Source organism: Arachis hypogaea, chromosome 19 (assembly GCF_003086295.3).
Source record: "Arachis hypogaea cultivar Tifrunner chromosome 19, arahy.Tifrunner.gnm2.J5K5, whole genome shotgun sequence".
NCBI lineage: Eukaryota > Viridiplantae > Streptophyta > Magnoliopsida > Fabales > Fabaceae > Arachis > Arachis hypogaea.
Window position 1 is genome coordinate 133,184,252 of NC_092054.1, and position 17,894 is coordinate 133,202,145.

Below are 17,894 nucleotides of genomic sequence, written 5' to 3' on the forward strand. Positions count from 1 at the left end.
ACAAAGAAAATCCCAAGCTTTATAAGCCTTTATCTAATACAAATTATTAATGAGAAATAGGACCAATCATTGAATCAAAACTCTTCAAACAGATAATGGAAAAAATTTCTTTCTTAAAACTTCACCAAATTCCTGATAAAGAATGACATAGCACATAGGTTGAGTTGTCCTTACACGCACCAGCAAAATGGTTGTGCCAAAAAGAAACACTGGCATATAACTGAAATGGGACTTGCACTCTTATCTCATGCCTCCATGCCCTTCAGATTCTGGGACGAAGCATTCCTGACAGCAACCTCACTTATTAATCTACTTCCCTCACTGGTGCGGTATTTTTATAACCACACTTACTAACCGGCAAGTACACCGGGTCGTACCAAGTAATACCTTACGTGAGTAAGGGTCGATCCCAAGAGGATTGATGGATTAAGCAACAATAACGTTTGATAGGATTAGTTAGACAGACAGAAAATAGTGTTGGGAGTTCAAAGACATTAAACAATAGCAAAAATATTGAAGAAAGGCAAGTAATTAAGATGGGAATAATATATGGAGAAGATAGTTAAGGTTTCAGAGTTATCTATTTTTCCGGATTAATTTTTCTTATTAACTATTTTAATCATGTATGATTTAATTTATGGCAAACTATACGTGACTAGACCCTAATTCCTTAGACCTTCCTAGTCTCCTCTAAAATTCATCAACAGCCAATTCCTTGGTCAATTAATTCCAATTAGAGGGTGATAATCAAATTCCAGTTTATATGCCACAAAAACTCTAATTACCTAAAATTAAAAGGATTATATGTCACGTATCCTGTTAAGTCTAAATAATTAAAATTTAGGAGAATATGATTTCAAGCTGTTGTTCAAGTAAAGAGCTTTTTCAAGTTTTACAGGAACTCAAATAGAAAGAGGGTCATACTTCCGTTCCACCCAAATTTATAAAATAAAGAGCGAAAACAATTCTTAAATTATAAATCCATACATAAATTAAAATAGAAAAAGCAATAAAATCAATCCATAGAAATAGACAGAGCTCCTAACCTTAACAATGGAGGATTAGTTGCTCATGGAATGTAGAATGTAAATTTGTATAGAATTCCCTAATGGAATCCCCCTAATGGTATATTCTACTAGGAGAGAAGTCTCCCCTTTTTATAACTAATCCTAATTAATTTGAAATCTAATATCTAAAACTAAAAATTAAGATAATATCTTTTCCTAGAATTAAAATTTGAATTTAAATTTGAATTAATTTAAATAATCAAATCTTCAATGGATGGATGGGGACCACTTGAATTGTCCATGCTGCAGCTTCTAATCTGTGTTTTCTGGGCTGGAAACTGGGTCAAAATAGCCCAGAAATCGCCCCCAGCGTTTTCTGTCAATTCTGCAGATCGCTCATGTGACGCGTCTGCGTCGTCCACGCGTTCGCGTCATTTGTGCAGATTCCAGTCCACGCGGTCGCGTGAGCCATGCGTCCGCGTCAGTATTCGCTGGTCATCTCCTTGGCTTCTTCTCTTTCTCTGCAGAAACTCCATCAAATTCTACCAAATGCTACCTAAAATAAACAGTATTGTACAAAACTCAAAATAGCATCCATAGTGGCTAAAATATAATTAATTCTTAATTAAATTCAATAATTTAGATGCAAATTCACTAGGAAAAGATAGACAAGATGCTCACGCATCACTCACCCAATACAAGCCTAAAGTCACCCTTCGAACTCATCAACAATAAACCACCAGACTATCAGTTTCTCAAGATATTCAGTTGCACATGCTTTCCTAAACTAAGACATTACACCAACAACAAATTTGAGTTTAAAACTCATAAATGTGTCTTTTTAGGATATTCACCGCATCACAAGGGGTATAAATGACTATCTCCTTCTGAAAAATTTTTCATCTCAAGACATGTTTTGTTCGATGAGTCTGTGTTTCCTTTTTCGTCACTCTTTGTTGGCCATAATTCTCAGCCAAAAGCAACTGTGCCACAAACTGCTCAGCCCATCCTTATTCCAATCCATCTTAGGTAACCACCATCACTTTCCTGTAGTACTCAATCCTCACCTCAACCACCCTCTCATACCTTAGTATGAGCTTCCACTGATCACACAACTCCCATTTCTCATCAACCCCATATCACCCCGTCCTCTTCTCCCCTAATCTCCTCTCACCTTATCACTCAAAGTAAATAGTCTAATGTCAATTCTACTTGTGATGATACTTGTCCACTACCTATAAATACTAGTCTACTTCTATTGTTGTGTTCCCCTCTAATAATGCAGGATTAGCTGATCAATCAGGCACTGGAGTTGGAAATGCTTCTGGCAACCATATACATTATGTGCACCCCATAGTGACTCGTAGCAAGTTGGGATCTTTAAGCCCAAGGTCTATGTAACTACAGTTCAACTTTCAGTGGTTGATCTCTCTCAGGAGGAGCCCACATCTATGGCTCAAGATCTCTTTTCTCCCATTGGTAAGCCGCCATGGACGAAGAATTTGCACCGTTGCAAAGGTGTCAGACCTGAAAACTGGTTGAGGCCTCACTTAACATGGAACCCATTGGGCGCAGATGGGTGTTTCGGGTTAAGCAGTATCTAGATGGCAGTGTCTAAAAGCATACGGCACGCCTTGTTGTGAAGGAATTTCTTCAATAAGAACGGTTTGATTATGATGATGTTTTCAGTGCCGTGGCTAAGCTAGCTACCATCCAAACTGTTTTGACTGTGGTTGTATCACATGGATGGCAGGTGCGGTAATTTGACTTTAATAATGCCTTCCTCAATGGTGATTTATTGGAAAAGGTATATATGACTCAACCTAAGAGATATACACTAGGTGTTGGTATGGTTTGGAAGTTGGAATGTGCATTATATAGGTTGAAGCAAGTGCCTCGTGCTTGGTATTTGAAGTTGAGTAGCACTTTGAAGGCTTTTGGGTTTGAAAGCACCACTTCATATCCTTATCTTTCTGTCAAGCGCTCTTCATTTTCTACTATCTATCTTCTCACATACGTCGATGACATTCTCATGACTGACAGTAATCCAAGAGAGGTGAACTCTATCATTTTATGACTTAATAGTGTCTTTACACTAAAAGACCTTGGTGAAATTAATTTATTTCTAAGGGTTGAGGTGTCAAAGACTAAAATAGGGTCCCTAGTGCTTAAACAGTCCAAGTATATTCGGGATCTCCTACAAAGGATTGCAATGGCAAATTCGAGACCCATGGCCACATCAATGATGAGTAGTCTTCGACTAGATTTGTTTGGTTCTTCATTTGACCAGCCCTCACTATATTGGTCGATTGTTGGTGGGCTATAGTACGCCCCAATCACCGTACCAGATATTGCATTTACCGTGAACAAGTATCATAATTTATGCAAGCACCCACCAAGCAGCATTGGAAAGCAGGAAAGTGCATTTTGCGTTACTTGGTTGGTACTATAGAGCTGGAGCTTGAAGAGCACAAGAAGAAGGATCTTCAGGTGCTGGCCTTTTGTGATGCTGATTGGTTGCCAATCCTATTGATAGAAGGTCAACGATAGGATATTGTGCTAATTTGGATGCAAATCTCATATGTTGGTCTAGTTGGAAGTAGGGCTCAGTGTTAAGATTAAGTATTGAGGCTGAGTTTAGATCACTAGCAGAAGCACTAATTGATGTCATCTGGGTGTAGAAGTTGCTGCATGAGATGCACATAGCCCTTAGTCCAGTTCCTGTCCTATACTGCGATCATCAAAGCACTGTGCTCATGACCAAGAACCCAATTCTTCATAGTAGGTCGAAACACTTTGAAATCTATCTTCATTTTATTCACCACAAGGTCATTGAGCAACTTGCTCATGTTGTGCACATCCCAGCTTGGAATCAAATAACGAATCTACTTGCCAAGCCGGTTTCTCTTGATGCCTTCATTTGGTTTTGGTCCAAACTAAGGCTGGTCACTCAACCATCCTCAATTTGAGGGGGGATATTGGGTATAGCAGAAGAAGTTAGTAAAGATATTTAGTCTGATATAGTTAGTCAGTTAGAGATGAGCTAAGTTTGTTACAGTTAGTTGAAAGCATTGCTCAGCTGAGGTGGCATTTAGTTACAAGTTAGTTAGAGAGCTAAGCTTTATGATGCTATATAAGAAGCACTACTTTACTATAAGCACTTAACAATGATAATACTATCATTTCTCCACATCTTTTCTATGATCTCTCTTTCTCTCTTCTTGTTCTGCTTGTGATTTCACTCTCTATCACACCTTCACAATCTCTGATACCTTTCAATTTTCTAACATTTCTTTGTTAAATATTTACCACTCTTAACTAGTATCATTTTTGTTGAATTTAGTAAAGAATATTTTTATTAATGATGACAAACATATGTTTTTGATTGGGTTAAAAGTCCAAAAATTGTTTGATGCATGTTTTATTGTTATAGGCCTAAGTTAGTCTTTGTTAGAAAAGACCAAATGCATTTAAAAAGGCCAGCAATTCAGCTAATTCTTGATGAAATAATATTGGTGCTACTGCTAAAACTTTACCCAGAAATGGTAAAGCAAAACAAGAAAAATGTGATTCAACTTTTGATGGCTATAAAATGTTTCATCAAACAAGCTCTTGGAGGAAAAAATAAAATAATGGAGGCAAAGTTAAACCAAAATCTGAAGTGGTTCAAAAACAAAGTGTAGTAGGTATGTTACCATTCGTGTGCACATAATATAACCACTTGAAACTACTTTGAAGATAATGCACAAATTTGAGAAAGAAGAAAAAGAAAGAGCTATGTTTTCTCTGATTAAAATAAAAGGGTAAAGGATTAATTTTGAGGCTAAACTTTAACATTAAGAGTGTTAATATTGCAAGCACTTTGAAAGTATCATGACCTCGACTCGCTACTGCTGCACATCTCCTCTGCACCATTGCGCATACTCTACTCTGATTTTTTTTTTAGGAGAAGAAAAAGGTCAGTGGTTCCAATCTTCAAGGTTGACTCTACACAGCTCAAGTTTTGGAGGCATTACTCATATACAAAAGGGAGTAATCAGCCAGAAATTGGGCAATGAAAGTGAACCAAAATTTCTGAGTTTTTATAATATCTCTATCGCTCAAAGCTTGAAGTTTTAGAATCAATGCATCTAAATTTAAGGAAGCATTCCGCCAAGATGGAAGGCAAATGGAGAGAGACTTAATTTTAGTTTACTCATGGCTTTCAAGCTATCATATTTATTCTCCTTCATGAGGTTATATTTTATATCTTACTTTTTCAGTTTATCTTTCTTTGATTTCTCATGGTAAAAGGCAATTTGTGAAGTATTTGAAAAAGCTATTTGAGAGAAAAGGTAAATAGAATTAACTTGGAGAGAAAAATCACTATTATGTCAAATTCTTTTGATATATTTCTATTTTGTGTCATGAGCCTAGGAGGTTTTTTCTTACTAAATTGGGTGAGCACTTAGTGTTGAGAGCCTAGAGAGTGAACTTAGCCGAAACAAGCTTGGTTAGAACTTAGAAGCTTGAGTCATCCCGGATAGAATTAGGAAGAATTCTCAGGAATTGATGTTTGTAATCTTTGCTAAAGATAATGAAAATTCTACCGTAGTTGTGGTGGAGATTGGATATAGGCCACTATTGAGCTTAGTTTGATTTTGAGCTAATATATGATGACAAACATTATTTGGGTGAAAGTCCAAAGTTGGTTTAATGTGTGTTTTAATGATACAGGCCCATTTGTATGTTGCTTCAGCCAAGTTAGCTTTGCTTCAGCAACTTAACATGCTACAGCTCTAACACTTAAGGCCATAGTGCATCAGCCCTTTGTATTTGAATGGGTAACTACATGAGCCAAGAGAGAGAGCACCGAATAGAATAGTGGGAACAAAAAGAAGAAAAAGCAACAAGGACATCTGTCAACAACAAGGATAGCTGTGGCTCTAACAAAGTAACAAGACACAAGGACAACTCCACTACTCCAAGAACATCAGCAAAGCACAATTCAGAATGTGGGAGAGCAAAACACAAACTTACACAAGAGCAAAAGCAGCAGAGAAGCTCCTCGGATAGCAGAGGTAATAGAGTAGAGGGAAAAAGAAATGCATGCCAATGATGAAAGCAAATCCAAGGACAGCAGAGATGGTGGAATGGTTCCTCAACCAGCAGAGATAGTGGAGCAGGATGAACAAGGACTGCATGCTCTCAGAGACAGCTCCAACGGGTAGTTAGGACAAAGAAATGGAAGAGGCAAATTGGAGAGCAAGCTAATAATATAAGGAGCATCACTTCAACATTTGAAGAAAAGAAAAAGAGAGCAAAAAATTCAGAGCATCATCTCTACACTCTTGAGCTGAATTTTTTTTTCTTCTACTAGTGCTTCATTTCAGATTTTATTTGTTATGGCTATCTTGTGTCATCTTTTGTTTTGAGAAAAGGCTGAATATGTGAGTTGAAAAAGTCATGAGAGAAAAGGAAAGAATGATGCATGAAGAAGCCACTGTAATTCTGTGGAATTGAGTTGTTGAACTAGGACTAGTTTTCCTTACCAAGTTGGGATAGCACTTGGTGAGATTTGAATCTGTTTAGGTTTCCCTTCCAAGTTGGGATAGCACTTGGGAAGCTGAGCTTTGGTGAAGAAAACTTAGTGTTAGATACTAGTTAAATTAGGGTGTAATTCAATAGTATTGGTGATTGTAATCAGTTGATTATAGTGGAAATTCCACCATGGTTGTGGTGGAGACTGGATATAGGATTCATGGCACTTAGAATCCAAACCAAGATACATGCTAGCCTCTTTCTCTTCTTCCCTTCTCTGTTTCTGTTTTGAGTATGAGACAAAACAAAAAAATCTCCTGCAAAATTAGCTTCCGTGAAAACAGAGCTTGAAATGTTAATTTGAGCCAACTTGACTCAACCCCCCTTTTCAAGTTCAAGTAGATCCATCAATTGGTATCAGGAGCAAGGTCTCAAGGAGTCAAGCTTCACAGCTTGGAGTAAAGATCCATGGCCAACAATATGGGTCCTAACATCATTAGGGCATATATGCTCACTGAAGGGTAGTCAAATAACAGATCTCCCTACTTCAATGGCAGCAACTATTCCTACTGGAAAGAGAGAATGAGAATCTTTGTGCAGTCAATTGACTATAAGATTTGGAAGATTATTCTCAACAGACTAGACGTTCCAACCAAGCAAAACACTAATGGAGAGGTTGTGGCAAAAGAAGACAATGAGTGGACAGAGGAAGAAAAGAAGAAGGTTGAACTTAACACAAAGGCAATCAACCTAATGCACTGTGCAATCAGTTTTGAAGAATACAGAAAAGTGCCAAGGTGCAAGACGGCTAAAGAAATATGGGACAAGCTTAGAATCACCCATGAAGGCACTATACAAGTGAAGGAGACCATAATTGATATGCTGATGAAGGAGTATGAAATGTTCAATATGAAGGAGGAAGAGAGTATCGATTAAATGTTTGAAAGATTCTCAATAATCATCAACAATCTGGATGCCATGGGGAAGAGTTATTTCGAAGAAACCTTGGTAAGGAAGATCTTGAGGAGTCTTACTAATAAGTGGGAAGTAAAAAGCATAGCCATCTCTGAAAGGAATAATTTGATCAAAATCATCTATAATGAGCTAAGAGGAAAGCTGCTTATAAAACTACTCACATGTCTCAAGATAAAGATGACAAAAAGAAAAGTGTAGCATTAAAATCAAGAATGACAGCCAAAGAAGAGGAATCTAATGACAGTTTTTCAGATGAAGAAATGGTGCTCCTTGCAAGAAAAATGAGGAGATTACTAAGATTAAAAAACATAGAAAAAGGAAGTTCTTCATCCAAAGACTTCAAGAAGGATCAAGCTAAGTTCACTTGTCACCACTGCAAGGAACCGGATTACTTCGAGTCAAATTGTCCTAGTTAAAGAAAGGCAAAAAATCAAAGAAGGACAAAAAGAAAGTGATGATGGCAACATGGGAAGACTTGGAGAATGACACCAGTTCTGAAGACTCAGATTAAGAGGCTCAACTATACTTGATGGCTGATCACGATGTTAAAGATGAGGTAGATCTCTCTGACCTATCTACTGATGAATTGCACTACATTATCAAAGACATTACTATGAATTCTAAAAAACTCTTAGATAAATATATTAAATGCAAGAAAGATAATGAAGCATTGAAAGCTGAAAATGATTTTCTATTGAAAAAAGTTAAGGCAACCGAAGCTTGTGATGAAATTTCTTTAAAAGAAAAAAATAATGCTTTAAAAGCTTAATTAAACAAATTTAAACTTAAGCATACGGTCACTGCCTCCACTGGTTTGCTTGCTGAAAATAAAAGGCTGAATGAACAAATTAAAAACCTGAATGAAGACTTAGCAAAATTTGTTCAAGGTTTCCGAAATATTGACAAATTACTTGCTTGTCAAAGATTTGGTGGTGAAAAATCTGGACTTGGATTTAAAGAGAAAAGTAAGGCTGTTTTCAAACAAAATGTTAAAAAATCTGAAGCCTCATCTTCCAAGAATTTCAAACAAAAAATTTTCAATAAACCTAAAAAATCAGTGAGCAAGAACCATTGCTATAAGTGCAATAGAAAAGGTCATGATCCTGAATAATGCTTCATCTTTCTAAGGTCTTTTGGTAATGATAGTAAATTATATAATGTTGTTCATGATTATAATGCTCTTGGGAAACCAAGAATATTTCACATAAGAGGATCCAAATAGATTTGGATACCTAAGGTTAGTTGAAGAACATGCAGGTTTGCCTTACATCCAAGAAGAAATTGGAACATGTGGTATCTTGTTAGTGGATGTTCAAGACATATGACCGAAAAGGATACTTTCTTTATCAAACTCAACAAGTATGATGGAGGATTTGTCACTTTTGGAGATATTGATAAAGGTAAAATAATTGTCATTAGTAAGGTTGGCAAAGATTTTTCTACTTGCATTGATAGTGTCTTTTTGGTAGATAGGTTAAAGCATAATCTATTGAGCATAAGTCAATTGTGTGACCTTGGATATGCTGTAACCTTTAGGAAACTAGATTCTAAGGTCATAAATGAGAAAACAGGGGCTGTTTTATTTGTTACAAAAAGAAGTGACAATATTTATGGTTTCACACTAGATGATCTTAAAGTTCAAAATGTGACTTGTTTCTCTTCAATGGAATCTGAAAAATGGATGTGGCATAAGAGATTAGGACATGCTAGCATGTTTCAAATCTCTAAGCTTGTTAAAAGGGGCTTAATAAAAGGTCTTCCTAACATTAAATTTGACAAAGACATCACTTGTGATGCTTGTCAAATGGGTAAACAAACAAAAACCTCTTTTAAACCCAAGGAAGATGTCTAAACGAAGAAACCATTGGAGCTATTGCATCTTGATCTGTTCGGACCAACTGGACTCAAAGTCTTAGAGGAAAAAGTTATGGAATAGTTATTGTGGATGACTACACTAGGTTTGGTTGGGTGTTCTTTCTAGCTCATAAACATGAAGCATTTTCTGTTTTCGAAAAATTCAGCAAGAAGATTCAAAATGAAAAGAGTTTAAAAATTATTTCAATTAGAAGTGATCATGGAAAAGCATTTAAAAATCAACACTTTGAATCTTTTTGTGATGAACTAGGCATATCACAAAACTTCTCATGTCCTAGAATACCACAACAAAATGGTGTTGTGGAAAGAAGAAATAGAAGTTTACAAGAAATGGCTAGAGCTATGTTGTGTGAATATGAGGTTCCCAAATTCTTATGGGCTGAAGCTGTGAATACAGCTTGTTATATTTTAAATCAAACCCCCATAAGAAAATTTTTGAAGAAAACTCCATATGAACTTTGGAAAAGGGCATCCACCCAATCTTAATTACTTTCGTGTGTTTGGCTGCAAGTGTTTTATACTGAATATCAAAGAAAATTTGAAAAAATTTGATCCTAAAACACATGAAGGCATTTTTCTTGGTTATTCCACTAATAGTAAAGCTTATAGAGTATATAACAAGAACTCCAAAACTGTTGAGAAAACCATGCATCTCACATTCTGCGAGTCTAACTTTGTTCCTAGTGTTTGTATTGATGATAGTCTAGGTTTTGAAGTTGATTGCCCAAGATCACTGAGTTAGCTCCTCAAAATTTGAGCTCTCAAGAAACTGCACCTACTAGTAGCGAAAATCTTAATTCTGCAGGAGACAATTTGGAATCATCTCCTGTTTTAGCAGAAAATCCTGATGCAGAGGCAATTATGGATCAAGAGGAACCTGAATCCTCAACTCTAACCAGAAGGCCTAGGGAATGGAAATTTATGAGAACTTATCCTGAAGAATTCATAATAGGTAATCCTTCCAAAGGGATAGCTACAAGATCATCTTTGAAAAGAGTCGAATCCAACAACATAACTCTTATTTCAAAGATTGAACCTCAAAATATCCAAGAAGCACTTGCTGATCCATCTTGGGAATTAGTCATGGAAGAGGAACTGTAGCAGTTTGAGAAGAATCAAGTCTGGACCTTAGTGCCTCACTCAAATGGAAAGAAGGTCACTAGCACGAAATGGATTTTTAGAAACAAGTTGGGTGAAGATGGAACCATTGTCCGAAATAAAGCAAGATTGGTTGCTCAAGGCTATGATCAAGAGGAAGGGATTGATTTCGATGAATCCTTTGTACTTGTAGCTGAAATGGAAGCTATCAGACTACTCCTAACATATGCTTCTCATTGCGCCTTCAAGCTATTCCAAATGGACGTAAAGTGTGCATTCCTCAATGGTATAATAGATAGAGAGGTCTATGTGGCTCAATCTCCTGGATTTGAAAACAAAACTTTTCCTAACTATGTTTTCAAACTAGCTAAAATCTTATATGGTTTAAGACAAGCTCCTAGAGCTTGGTAAGCAAGGCTGAGCTCATTTTTATTGAAAAATAATTTTCAAAGAGGAGCCATTGACACTACTCTATTTATTAAGAATTACAATGATCATTTTATTCTTGTGTAAGTCTATGTTGATGATATCATTTTTGGTTTAGCTGATGAGGCTTTGTGTGCAGATTTTGCTAAGCTAATGACAAGTGAATTTGATATGTGTATGATGGGAGAATTAACTTTCTTCCTAGGCTTGTAAATCAAGCAAACTGTAGAAGGCATTTTTGTGCATCAGGAAAAATATGCAAAGGAATTTGTCAAGAAATTTGGGCTGGAATGTGCCAAGTCAATGGGAACCCCATGCATCCAAATATCAAGCTTAACAAAGATGAACATGCTAGAGATGTTGATGAGACACATTATAGAGGGATGATTGATTCTTTGATGTATCTAACCTCCTCAAGGCCTGATATCATACAAAGTGTTAGTGGGTGCTCAAGATTCCAATCAAAACCTAAGGAATCTCATCTCTCAGCTGTCAAGAGGATCATCCGATATGTGCTTGGTACCACTAATTATGGTTTATGGTATCCCAAAACTGATTCCTTTCAATTAGTGGGTTATTGTGATGCAGATTTTGTTGGGAACAGAATTGATAGAAGAAGCACAAATGGCATGTGTTGCTTCCTTGGCAAATCACTCAATGTATGGTCAAGCAAGAAGCAAGCAACAGTGGCACTATCCACTGCCGATGCTGAGTATATTGCAGCCTCCTCTTATTGCTCTCAATTACTATGGTTGAAAACTCAGTTAGCTGATTATAAACTGAAAGTATCTAATATTCCATTATTTTGTGATAATATGAGTGCTATAAATATTTCAAAAACCCTGTTTTGTACTCAAGAACAAAGCACATAGAAGTTAGATTTCATTCTATAAGAGAACATGTACAAAATGGAAATTTAGATATTCAGTTTGTTAAATCTGAAGATCAACTAGCTGATATTTTTACTAAACTATTGATAGAAGAGAGGTTCTGCAAGTTACGAACTGCTCTGGGCATTCTTGATTCATTTACCTGCTAACTTACCAGATTTTCCCTCTTCTCAATCTAGGGAGAGGACAACTATTAGAATAAGTTTTCTTAAATTTTTCTGATGTTCTGGTTTAAGCATTTTGTCTCATAGATCGAGATGAAATTTTTCTGGGCAGATGATGAGTAGGCTTCATTAACTCATTGTAGAGCTACCTGGACTTGTTGATGGCTCGTTAGACATACTGGACTTGGTGTGTTTGCTTGTTCATTATCATGAGGGGTACACATGTTAAAGCTACCTTGGGCCCTTTATGGACTTGGATATCAAAAATCTGTTTTTGGTCCCAAAATGCAGCATTTGCTTTTTATTTTAAATTGGGCCTTCTTTCAAATTGCTTTTCATTCACTTTCAAATCAAAATCAAAAGTTTTCAAAGCTTTTATTTTTTCTTTTTCAAGAAGAAATCTTTACAATACCCAAGGCCTATATTAATGCTCCACTACATGTACCCCCTTCACACTCAACTCCTCCAGTCCTCCTTCACTCCACTCTTCACTCTCTGAAACAAACCTGTGTCTTATAAGTATGGCTCGCAAGAAAAGAGCAGTCCGCAAAAGCTCTCATAGTGGTGCATACTCTTCCCATTCTCAACTTTCATCTCCTATATCACTACATTCTCATTCATCTCCTTTTCCATCTCCCAATAACTCTCTTCCCACCTCTCCTCAAAATACCGCTCCTGAAATGGCTTGTACTAAGACTACCGCTCGTCGTCCTGGAGTAGCTCCTCGCCCTACCTCCACTCCTCCAAATGTTTCGCAATCCAGTTCATTTAAACCCAGTTCTTCCCGAGGTAAGAGACCCCTCCATGAAGAAGATGAAGAGCCTCCTTCATCCTATGCTCGTCACACCTGCATAAAGAGAATAGCACTCAGGCATCGTAACACTGATGAAGGCACAAAAGTTCCATCCCATGATGATGATCCACTGATTTCCACATCTAATTCCTCTAAAATCAGAGTTCTGACAGGTATAATGAAAAATGTGCTTCAAGAGTTTGTCAATCTCACCGACCTCCTCATCAATTATGGAGCTGAGCGCAAGAAGAATGAAGTCATGGAAGAGAATACGCTCAAGAAAACCAAAGGGAGGATTCAGATTCTGAGAGATTTTATAGAGGACATCGAGGTTGGCCTTTCAACCACTGACAATGAGGATGATGATGATGAAGCCTCCAATGATTCCAACTCTGATGCCTAGAATATTTCATCTCTTTTGCAGGGTGTTCTCCCTCCTTGATGACAAAAGGGGGAGAAAAAGAGAAGAAAAGAAAAGCTAACATGTTAGCATTAGCTTGGGTTACGGACAATGATGCTTAATATATGTGTTGCTGTCACTTTGATTATGCTCTATGTTAATTGCTCTTTGCTCTGTATCATTATCACTGTGATATATTGCTCTTAGCTATGTGTTTTGTGTTACTGTGATATATTGCTTGGATAATTTCTCTTGGCTGTTTTGAGTTTTATCCACTTGGAGATGTAAGCCATGATGAAGGGGGAGAAATGCTAACATTAAGGGGGAGCACCACACATTTTAGATTGTCATAAAAGGAAAGTGCTCTCAACTCATTTAAATTAATTTTTTAAATTTAATTATCCTCTTTTATCATGTTTGTCATCAAGGGGAAGATTGTTGAGCTTAGATTGATTTTGGGCTAATATATGATGACAAACATTATTTGGGTGAAAGCCCAAAGTCGGTTTAATGTGTGTTTTAATGATGCAGACCCATTTGTATGTTGCTTCAGTCCAAGTTAGCATTGCTTCAGCAACTTAACATGCTACAGCTCTAACACTTAAGGCCATAGTGCATCAGCCCTTTGTATTTGAATGGGTAACTACATGAGCCAAGAGAGAGAGCACCAAATAGAATAGTGGGAACAAAAAGAAGAAAAAACAACAAGGACATCTGTCAACAACAATGACAGCTGTGGCTCTAACAAAGCAACAAGACACAAGGACAACTCCACTACTCCAAGGACATCAGCAAAGCACAATTCAGAATGTGGGAGAGCAAAACACAAACTTGCACAAGAGCAGAAGCAGCAGAGTAGCTCCTCGGATAGCAGAGGTAATGGAGCAAAGGAAAAAAGAAATGCATGCCAAGGATGAAAGCAAATCCAAGGACAGCAGAGATGGTGGAATGGTTCCTCAACCAGCAGGGATAGTGGAGCAGGATGAGCAAGGACTACATGCCCTCAGAGACAGCTCCAACGGGTAACTAGGACAAGGAAATGGAAGAGGCAAATTGGAGAGCAAGCTGATAATATAAGGAGCATCACTTCAACATTTGAAGACAAGAAAAAGAGAGCGAAATATTCAGAGCATCATCTCTACACACTTGAGCTGAATTCTTTTTCTTCTACTAGTACTTCATCTTTTATTTTATTTGTTATGGCTATCTTGTGTCATTTTTTGTTTTGAGAAAAGGCTGAATATGTGAGTTGAAAAAGTCATGAAAGAAAAGGCAAGAATGATGCAAGAAAGAACCATTGTAATTCTGTGTAATTGAGTTGTTGAATTAGGACTAGTTCTCCTTGCAAAATTGGGATAGCACTCGGTGAGATTTGAATCTGTTTAGGTTCTCCTTCCAAGTTGGGACAACACTTGGAAAGCTGAGCTTTGGTGAAGAAAGCTTAGTGTTAGATACTAGTTGAATTAGGGTGTAATTCAATAATATTGGTGATTGTAATCAGTTGATTATAGTGAAAATTCCACCATAGTTGTGGTGGAGACTGGATATAGAATTCATGGCACTTAGAATCCGAACCAGGATACATGCTGGCCTCTTTCTCTTCTTCCATTCTCTGTTTCTGTTCTGAGTATGAGACAAAACAAAAAAATCTCCTGCAAAATTAGCTTTCCTGAAAACAGAGCTTGAAATAATTTTGAGCCAACTTGATTCAACCCTCCTTTCTCAAGTTCAAGCAGATCCATTAACCACATTACATAAAGTAGTTGAACCAAAATACATGACTATATTATCTTCTCTTTTCTACTCTATTTTTATTACATTCGATATAAGACAAAAACAAATTGTCTCATACATAATCAATATCACAAATACATCAGTAACAAAATTATAAAATTTGTTTTGATGTTCAAATTTAAAAGTATAAAAAAGGATCCTAAATCCGACTCTTTTTTCTTCTAGGCCATTAAAACTTTTTAATTTTTATTATTATTAATATATATATATATATATATATATATATATTTTAATTTATAAAAATAAATTAATAAACACATTAGTACATATTACTACACTAGTAAAAATTTATGCCATTCCCAAAGCTTGAACATCATACTTAATTAATATGTTTGTAGATATATTATATAGCTTCTAATATATTTGTAATGCTTTATTAAGCTTAGGAGCTAATTATACTTTGCTCCAAACCAAGCAACAGAATAATTATTTAATTTTGAATGCATAACTTTAAGTCTATAACTACTAACTAGTGATATGGTTAATATGAATGTGTTACGGCCTGGCCCAAATCATTTATGGGCCGGCCTGACCCGGGCACCACCCGACCCGAACGGTCGGATGTGAGACGCTCAGATGCCGACCCGGATATGCGTCCCTGACACGCGTCTCTGACAGCTTCGCTACAGCTGTGCAAGGGAGGCCTCGAAGAAGGTGGGCCTGTCCCTACAGGGCCCACCTTTGACACGGTATATATGGGAAAGGACCTGCCCTTCTCCCAAGGTACGTCACATATCAATCAACCCTTATTCGCCTGCACACTTTACTGACTTGAGCGTCAGAGTGTCTTTGCAGGTGACACCCCCCTTTCTCACACGAAGTGCTCGGGACGTAGTCTACCCCAACCCGGCAACTCATGATCAGGCGAGATCCCCTCCATCAATCAGGATACCAACCCGAACCGTCCGATACCCGACCTACCGAACATTGGCGCCGTCAATGGGAATCGCCTGAATGGAAGTAGTACAAGGCCCTGGAGGAGCAGGGCAAGAAGTTGGGCAAAGAGGGGAACCCATCATGGTGTCCTCGGAGGAGCGCACAAGATCCCCCCCACGACGAACCACACGATCCCTAGAAAGACGCCCCTTTCGGGGAACTGGCAACAACAGCGACAGGATAATGCAGGAACTACGTCACAGAATGCAGGACCTAGAGCGTCGACTCCCGTTCTCCCCCAAGAAGCCACTCCCGACGCACGGGTAGCCCAAGGTCCAAATCTGAGAGCCCCAGGGAGGAAGGACGCACAAGGAGGCACCACGACCCACTCATATATGTCAGGCACAGGAGGCGGCGCACCACAGATCACGCCACCGCAAATCACGACCGGGAAGATGGTCGACGGGAAGACGGCGAAGGGAGAACGCGGCGAACACGCGGACCAGTCATAGTAGGTACGACCCCATTTCATCGTTCCATCCTCAAAGTCCGGCTGCCAAAGCACTTTGACAAGCCAACGAACATGAGGTACGACGGAACCCAAGACCCACAGGAGCACCTCACGGCCTTCGAGGCCAAGATGAACCTGGAGGGAGTAGGGGACGAGGTAAGGTGCCGCACTTTCCCAGTCACCCTCGCGGGACCTGCGATACGGTGGTTTAATAGCCTCCCGCAGGGCTCAGTGGCCAAGTTCTCGGATATAAGCCACGCCTTCTTAGCCCAATTCACGACCAGGATAGCCAAGGCAAAGCATCCAATCAACCTGCTTAGAGTAACGCAGAGGTCTGGAGAATCGACAAGAAAATATCTGGATCGTTTCAACGACGAGTTCCTGGAGATCGATGGACTGACTGACTCAGTTGCCAGCCTATGCCTGACGAACGGTCTCCTAAACGAGGACTTCAGAAAGCACCTCACGACGAAGCCGATATGGACAATGCAGGAGATCCAATGCGTGGCCAGAGAATACATCAATGACAAAGAAGTCAGCCAGGTCGTGGCTGCCAATAAACGGCAACCCTCCTACAGTCAAAACCGGCACCACAGAAGCGGAGAATGGCAGAAGGAACACGCCAGAGACGGCGGTCCGAGTAAGAATCCCAGGCCTTTCCCTCGGGTCGGGAAGTTCACTAATTACACTCCCCTCACCGCACCAATCATGGAAGTTTATCAACAGATAGCCGAGAAGGGGATCTTGTCGAAACCCCGACCACTGAAGGAGCGAACAGGGGGAACCGGAGCCTCTACTGTGACTACCACAAGGGCTATGGGCACAAGACTCAGGACTGTTTTGACTTGAAGGACGCGCTGGAGCAGGCAATTAGAGATGGAAAGCTAGCCGAGTTCTCCCACCTCATTAGGGAGCCGAGGAGGCGGAACCGCGACCACGAGAGCGAGGATGGAACACGGGCAGCAAAGCGGCGTCAGGAGCCGGAAGAGAACGACCACGGCCTCACCATAGTAAACGTGGTAACCGCAAGAAACGCGGTGCCCAAGTCGAAATCGGCACGTAAGAAGGACGCCAAGGTCCTCGCGGTTTCCTCATCCCCTGCGCGAAGCACCAAGAAACTCCCATCCATCTCATTCGGCCCGGAGGACCAATGGTTTGACGAGGTCGGGGAAAGCCCTCCCATGGTCATAACGGCCATAGTAGGAACCGGTCTCGTCAAGCGGATCCTTGTAGACACGGGGGCAGACTCGAACATCATGTTCCGCAATGTGTTCGACGCTTTAGGTCTAAGAGACACCGACCTACAGACTCACCAGCACGGCGTCGTAGGGCTCGGCGACCACTTCATCAAGCCGGACGGGATAATCTCCTTGCCAACCTCTGTGGGACAAGGTCAGAAGAGAAGAACAGTGATGGCCGAGTTCGTGATCCTACGAGACTCCACCGCCTACAACATCATCCTGGGGAGGAAGACCCTCAACGACCTAGGGGGCAGTCATCAGAACTAGGATGCTGGTAATGAAGTTCATAACTGAGAATGGGTCGGTAGGGTTGGTAAAAGGAGA

The 17,894-nt window shown here is 39.2% G+C and overlaps 1 protein-coding gene across 1 annotated transcript; it reads left to right on the plus strand.

Annotated features, from left to right (window-relative positions):
• Positions 1 to 16,401: 16,401 nt before the first annotated feature.
• On the plus strand, positions 16,402 to 17,837 carry LOC112778787 (uncharacterized). Its single transcript, XM_025823073.1, has 2 exons — positions 16,402 to 16,969; positions 17,056 to 17,837. The coding sequence occupies exons 1-2, from the start codon at positions 16,402 to 16,404 to the stop codon at positions 17,835 to 17,837; spliced, it is 1,350 nt and encodes a 449-aa protein (XP_025678858.1).
• Positions 17,838 to 17,894: the final 57 nt, after the last annotated feature.

What these genes read in the sequence shown, in the direction of transcription:
- LOC112778787 (XM_025823073.1), top strand. Translation starts at nt 16,402, where the DNA reads ATGAGGTACGACGGAACCCAAGACCCACAGGAGCACCTCACGGCCTTC. An exon ending in CGCCAGAGACGGCGGTCCGA is followed by an intron (nt 16,970 to 17,055) that starts GTAAGAATCCCA and finishes GTTTATCAACAG; the next exon opens with ATAGCCGAGAAGGGGATCTT.